We start from the raw sequence: 7,440 nt of genomic DNA on the forward strand, positions 1-7,440 counted from the left end.
GTTGTTTGGACCTTGATAAGTAAAGCATAGAAATAGAATCTCCATAGAAATATAATCTCTGTTCCAATATCCACACTAGCATAGAATTTGAATGAAGCAATGTATTGGGCATGCATTCAAAGGGGTATGCTGGAATGCAAGTTGGAACGTGGCCTAAGATTAGATAGCTCTTAGATCAACTCTGTACTGGTATCCCGTGTATATAGCAAAGTTATCATTACTCATTGTGTTTTACTTTTCAAATCACATTTTATTGGTCACATACACACATTTAGCAGATGTTTGTGGGTGTAGCGAAATGCTTGTGTTCCTAGCTACACACATCTAAAAGTAAAACAATGGAATGTTTTTCTTGGCATTGTTGGGAAGGGTCCATAAGTAAGCATTTCACTAAGTCTACACCTGTTTGTGATGAATACCATTTTATTTAGAATGCTCAAAAGGCCTCGACTGAGGCATTGCTCTTTACTCTCCTTTGACAGGATACTTTGTACAAGATGCAGGTGACATCATTCTAACTGGACATGCAAGAGGATCCTGGGAGTTCTTAATTCATCATGTTCTGGTAAGATAATTTACCTTTTTGTTTCAGTTTGTACCTGGTAAGAATTTAAATATGGCCTCTTTTTTTAAAATTATATATTTTTGGTTTTGTTTGTTACAGCAGCTACTGCTAGATTGTGTCTGAAGGTTAGATGCAGTATTTTAATTGACTGGTTTTGTTTTATGACCTTGTGAAAACAGACTGATCGCTGCGCTCACGCTTTGTTTCACTTCAAGCTAAGTGAAGTGAATTGAAACAATGTGAGCTGTGAAGGAATTTTGCAGATGACATCTTAATATTGTATGGTGCTAAGAGGAATCACACTCCTCCTAGGGGGATTTTACTGTGTCAGTAGTGACATTTTAAAGGTGCAACAGTGAGGGCCTATTCTGTAATCTAAATGAACGCTCCTGTGTGCCTATCCCTGACTGCAGGCGAACAACACCCACCATTGTGTGGGGATGTGTGTTGTGTTGAACACAGGGCATCTTGCCACTGCTCTGAGGCACACATTGAGCTGAGCTTCTCTGTGTCTCCGATTAGTCAGTGTACACTATATATACAAATGTATGTGGACACCCCTTCAAATGAGTGGATTCTGCTATTTAAGCCACACATTGCTGACAGGTGTATAAAATCGAGCACACAGCCATGCACTCTCCATAAACAAACATTGGCAGTAGAATAGTCTTACTGAAGAGCTCAGTGACTTTCAACGTGGCACCGTCATAGGATGCCACCTTTCCATCAAGTCAGTTCGTCAAATGTCTGCCCTGCTAGAGCTGCCCCAGTCAACTGTAAGTACTGTTATTGTGAAGTGGAAACGTCTAGGAGCAACAACGGCTCACAGAACGGGACAGCCAAGTGCTGAAGCTCGTAGCGTGTAAAAATCGTCTGTCCTCGGTTGCAACACTCCCTACTGAGTTCCAAACTACCTCTGTAAGCAACGTCAGCACACAAACTGTTCATCGGGAGCTTCATTAAATGGGATTTCATGGCCTGAGATCACCATGCGCAATGCCAAGCGTTGGCTGGAGTGGTGTAAAGCTCGCCACCATTGGACTCAGTGGAAGCACATTCTCTGGAGTGATGAATCACGCTTCATCATCTGGCAGTCCGACGGATAAATCTGGGTTTAGTGGATGCCAGGAGAAGGCTACCTGCCCAAATGCATAGTGCCAACTGTAAAGTTTGGTGGAGGAGGAATAATGGTCTGGGTGGTTTTTCATGGTTCGGGCTTGCTACAGCATACAATGATTTTCAGGGGTGGGCAACTCAGGGGCCTGATTGTCTCACTTTTTTTCTCCATCCCTAGCAAACACAGCTGATTTAATCAAATTGCATTCTAAACTGAAGGTCGTGATTAGGTGATTATTGGAGCCTGGTGTATTAGCTGGGGCAAAACTGTGACCCCAATCAGGCCCCCGAGGACTGGAATTGCCCACCCCTGCCAGCTGATTCTGTGCTTCAAACTTTGTGGCAACCGTTTGAGGAAGGCTCTTTCCTGTTTCAGCATGACAATGCTCCCGTGCACATAGCGAGGTCCATACAGAATGGTTTGTCGATCGGTGTGGAAGAACTTGACTGGCCTGCAGAGCCCTGACTTCAACCCCTATCAAACACCTTTGGGATGAATTCGAATGCCGACTGCGAGCCAGGCCTAATCGCCCAACATCAGTACCGGACTTCACTAATGCTCTTGTGACTGAATGGAAGCAATGTTCCAACATCTAGTGGAAAGCCTTCCCAGAAGAGTGTAGGCTGTTATAGCAGCAAAGGGATCAACTCCATATTAATGATCATGATTTTGGAATGAGACAAGCAGTTGTCCACATACTTTTGGTCATGTAGTATTTGTCCCAATATTCTGACCACTAGTTGGTTGATTAGTGTTTTTTTGGTGAGCCATTAATCATACAGTATATTCAATATAAATTGTCAATTTTTCCCCAGTTTTACTATTGCAAAGATTACAGTATCCCAATTGCCTTACAGCAGTAAGGCGGCAGAGTGCCATTGGTATATATTAACTACTTTCTCTTTGTCCTTCCCTTCCTCAGGTGCTCTGGTGCTTCCTGTATTCTCTGTACTCGCACCTCTACGTGGCCGGTGCTGTGGTGGCTCTCTTTGTGGAGGTTAACAGTGTCACCCTGCATTTGAGGCTAATGCTGAAGCTAGCATCACAGCAGTCATCCCCTCTGTACCAAATCAATAAGTTCCTCAACCTCTTCACCTACATCGTCTTCCGCCTCAGCGCACAGTTCTACCTCACATATTACATTGTCCAGAACTACTCCTGGATGGACAAAGGAGGCTACTTCCTTGTTACTATGACTCTCATGAACACCATGATCCTGATCTACTTTTATCGTCTTCTCCGCGCCGACTTCTTCCCCCGGAGCAGGGCTCACATGGAGCAAAATGGCACCCACAACAACGTCAAAAAGTTCCTCACTGAATGACACCGATAGTGACATGATCGTATACCAGATGTTGTGTTTGGTGTGTTTGTTCGGTTACACATCTCATCACATTGTGTCAAGCTGTGACTTCATTATTATTATTATTATTATAACAACAAAAAAGCTCTCAAAGGCTTGTGTTGTTGTGAGAGGCGGCCAGGAAAGGATGTGGACAGTGGTACATGCCCTATAGTGATGATTATGCCCACTGTGGCTGAAGATCCCTCACTCACACTAACTGGGCAGCATACAGTGAGAGACTGGTCTGTTCACACTGACTGGGAGAATCCTACTAAATTACTTCCAGGATACTGTGCCACTTTTGCTTCTGATCATAGCTAATACAATTGTTAACAATATAGGAATTTACATGATTCATGTAGAATGCTCTTTTACAGAAGAAATGCTAGCAATCATACATGCATACAGTAGAGAAACAAACTGCCAAGGATAACCGGGACCACCTTGGTTGCTGTACATCCCACCCCACAAATTCTGTCAGGTGTGGCTTAGCAACATAGTTTTATTGAAATTTCCACTAATAGGATTTTGTAAATGTACTATAATACAATCAATATCTGACACCAACAAACTGTCAGACAATACATCTGTTTCACTTTCATTCTTCCCTGTTTGGTCTCAAAAGGTCAACACCAATACATGAGTGACTGGCATTCTTACAACAGCGACCATTCTTTTCATTCCATAAATCTAACGTAGTGAAATGCATGTATCCCCTGGAAAGTAGCTGAATGTACAGCCAGGTCATTTTTAATTTATTTATTGAGGTTACAAGAATTGCTTCTCCAAGTTATTTATCAAAGTGAACCAAACCGAAACGGACAGGTCCAGAGGATGGGTTAGCCATAGTAGTGCCTATACCGCAGTTCCTTCGCAACAATTTTCCCTGGATAGCCCCCATAGTATGTCTATAGACAGTGTTTGGGAAGCTACTCAGCAAAAAAAAAAAAAAGCTTCTTCTCACTGTCGACTGCGTTTATTTTCAGGAAAATTAACGTGTAAATATTTGTACGGATATAAGATTCAACAACTGAGACATAAACTGAACAAGTTCCACAGACCTGTGACTAACAGAAATGGAATAATGTGTCCCTGAACAAAGGGGGTGTCAAAAGTAACAGTCAGTATCTGGTGTGGCCACCAGCTGCATTAAGTACTGAAGTGCATCTCCTCATGGATTTGCCAGATCTTGCTGTTTAAAAAATATATTTTATTTCACATTTTTATTTAACCAGGAAGGCCAGTTAAGAACAAGTTCTCACTTACAACTTTGACCTGGCCAAGATAAGGCAAAGCAGTGCGAACAAAAACAACACAGTTACACATGGGATAAAGAAATGTGCAGTAGATAGAAAAATATACAGTGTGTGCAAATGTAGTAAAATTAGGGAGGTAAAGCAATAAATAGGTCATAGTGGTGAAATAATGACAATTTAGCATGAACACTGGAGTGCGAGATGTGCAGGTAGAAATACTGGAGTGCAAAAGAGCTCAAAATAAAACGATATGGGGATGAGGTAGTTGGGTGTGCTATTTACAGATGAGCTGTGTACAGTGATTGCTAAGCTGCTGAGGTGTTTGCTTTGGGGATGACCAGTGAATTATACCTGCTGGAGCGTGTGCTACGGGTGGGTGTTGCTATGGTGACCAGTGAGCTAAGGCAGGGCTTTACCTAGCAAAGACTTAGATGACCTGGAGCCAGTGGGTTTGGAAACTAATATGAAGCGAGGGCCAGCCAACGAGAGCATACAGGTCGCAGTGGTGGGTAGTATATGGGGCTTTGGTGACAAAACGGATGGCACTGTGATGGACTGCATCCAATTTGCTGAGTAGAGTGTTGGAGGCTATTTTGTAAATGACATCGCCGAAGTCAAGGATTGGTGGGATGGTCAGTTTAACGAGGGTATGTTTGTTTGGCAGCATGAGTGAAGGATGCTTCATTGCGAAATATGAAGCTAATTCTTTCTTTCATTTTGGATTAGAGATGCTTAATGTTAGTCTGGAAGGAGAGTTTTCAGTCTAACCAGACACATAGGTATTTGTAGTTGTCCACATATTCTAAGTCAGAGCTGTCCAGAGTAGTGATGCTGGACGGGTGGGTAGTTGTGGGCAGCGATCGGTTGAAGAGCATGCATTTAGTTTTACTTGCATTTAAGAGCAGTTGGAGGCCATGGAAAGGGAGTTGTATGGCATTGAAGCTCATCTGGAGGTTAGTTAACACAGTGTCCAAAGAAGGGCCAGAAGTATACAGAATGGTGTCATCTGCATAGAGGTGGATGAGAGAATCAGCAGCAGCAAGAGCGACATCTTTGATGTATACAGAGAATAGTCGGCCCGAGAATTGAACCCTGTGGCACCCCCATAGAGACTGCCAGAGGTCCGGACAATAGGCTCTCAGAGTTCAGTGTGTCAAATCGATCTGAGAAGTAGTTGTGAACCAGGCGAGGCAGTCATTTGAGAAACCAAGGCTGTTGAGTCTGCTGACAAGAATGTGGTGATTGACAGAGTCGAAAGCATTGGCCAGGTCGATGAATACAGCTGCACAGTATTGTCTCTTATCGATGGCGGTTATATCGTTTAGGACTTTGAGCGTGGCTGAGGTGCACCCATGACCAGCTCGGAAACCAGATTGCATAGTGAAGAAGGTACGGTGGGATTCAAAATGGTCGGTGATCTGTTTGTTAACTTGGCTTTCGAAGACCTTAGAAAGACTGGGTAGGATAGATATAGGTCTGTAGCAGTTTGGGTCTAGAGTGTCTACCCCTTTGAAGAGGGGGATGACCGCGGCAGCTTTCCGATCTTTGGGGATCTCAGACAATGTGAGAGGTTAAACAGGCTAGTAATAGGCGTTGCAACAATTTCAGGGGATATTTTTAGAAAGAGAGGGTCCAGATTGTCTCGCCCTGCTGATTTGTAGGGGTCCAGATTTAGCAGCTCATTCAGAACATCAGCAATCTGAATTTGGGTGAAGGAGAAATGGGGGAGGCTTGAGCAAGTTGCTGTGGGGGGGTGCAGGGCTGTTGGTAGGGGTAGCCGGGTGGAAAGCATGGCCAGCTGTAGAAAAAATGCTTATTGAAATTCTCAATTATTGTGGATTTATTGGTGGTGACAGTGTTTCCTAGCCTCAGTGTAGCGGGCAGCTGGGAGGAGGTGCTCTTTTTCTCCATGGACTTTACAGTGTACCAGAACTTTTTGGAGTTTGTGCTACAGGATGCAAATTTCTGCTTGAAAAAGCTAGCCTTTGCTTTCCTAACTGTCTGTATATATTGGTTCCTAACTTCCCAGAAAAGTTGCATAACGCGGGAGCTGTTCGATGCTATTGCAGTATGCCACAGGATGTTTTTGTGCTGGTCAAGGGCAGTCAGGTCTGGAGTGAACCAAGGGCTATATCTGTTCCTGGTTCTTATTTTTTTTGAATGGCGCATGCTTATTTAAGATGGTGAGGAAAGCACTTTTAAAGAATAACCAAGCATCCTCTACTGACGGAATGAGGTCAATATCCTTCCAGTATACCCAGGCCAGGTATCCTTCGACGATAAATGCGAATCCGACCATCACCCCTGGTGAGACAAAACCGTGACTCGTCAGTGAAGAGCACTTTTTGCCAGTTTTGTCTGGTCCAGCGATGGTGGGTTTGTGCCCATAGGCAACGTTGTTGCCGGTGATGTAAGGCAGGTCCTCACCAGACTACAAGCCCTCAGTTCAGCCTCTCTCAGCCTATTGCGGACAGTCTGAGCACTGATTGTGCGTTCCTAGTGTAACTCGGGCAGTTTTTGCCTTCCTGTACTTGTCCCGCAGGTGTGATGCATTGTCCTGTGCAGGTGTTGTTACACGTGGTCTGCCACTGTGAGGACGATCAGCTGTCCGTCCTGTAACGCTGTTTTAGGCGTCTCACAGTAAGGACATTGCAATTTATTGCCCTGGTTACATCTGCAGTCCTCATGCCTCCTTGCAGCATGCCTAAGGCACGTTCACGCAGATGAGCAGGGACCCTGGGCATTTTTCTTTTGGTGTGAGTCAGTAGAAGGGCCTCTTTAGTGTCCTAAGTTTTCATAACTGTGACCTTAATTGCCTACTGTCTGTAAGCTGTTAGTGTCTTAACGATCGTTCCACAGGTGCATGTTCATTAATTGTTTATGATTCATTGAACAAGCATGGAAAACCATGTTTGAACCCTTTACAATGAAGATCTGTGAAGTTGAAAGACAGGGTCCTGAAAAAGGGACATTTTCTTTTTTTGCTGAGTTTAGTTTACCAAGCGATCTTTTTCCAGTGTGAAGAAATTGGTAAGGTGCACTAAAGCCACCCTTAAATTATATTTTTATTATGTAACTAAAGTTACTTTTTCAAAGTTAACACAAATTTAATCTAAACTACTTTGTAGAAACATTGTAAATCTGATATGATGTAGAC

At 43.6% G+C, this 7,440-nt stretch overlaps 1 protein-coding gene across 1 annotated transcript in view; it reads left to right on the forward strand.

Annotated features, from left to right (window-relative positions):
* Window positions 1-4,022, forward strand: part of LOC115136760 (TLC domain-containing protein 1-like) — an 11,813-nt gene extending 7,791 nt beyond the window's left edge. The window contains exons 4-5 of the mRNA XM_029672516.2: window positions 483-565; window positions 2,605-4,022. Of these exons, the coding sequence (XP_029528376.1) occupies window positions 483-565; window positions 2,605-3,006 (485 nt within the window). The 3' untranslated portion in view covers window positions 3,007-4,022. The remainder of the gene's footprint in view (window positions 1-482; window positions 566-2,604) is intronic.
* Window positions 4,023-7,440: the final 3,418 nt, after the last annotated feature.

Source organism: Oncorhynchus nerka, linkage group LG11, assembly GCF_034236695.1.
Source record: "Oncorhynchus nerka isolate Pitt River linkage group LG11, Oner_Uvic_2.0, whole genome shotgun sequence".
Taxonomy (NCBI): Eukaryota; Metazoa; Chordata; class Actinopteri; order Salmoniformes; family Salmonidae; genus Oncorhynchus; species Oncorhynchus nerka.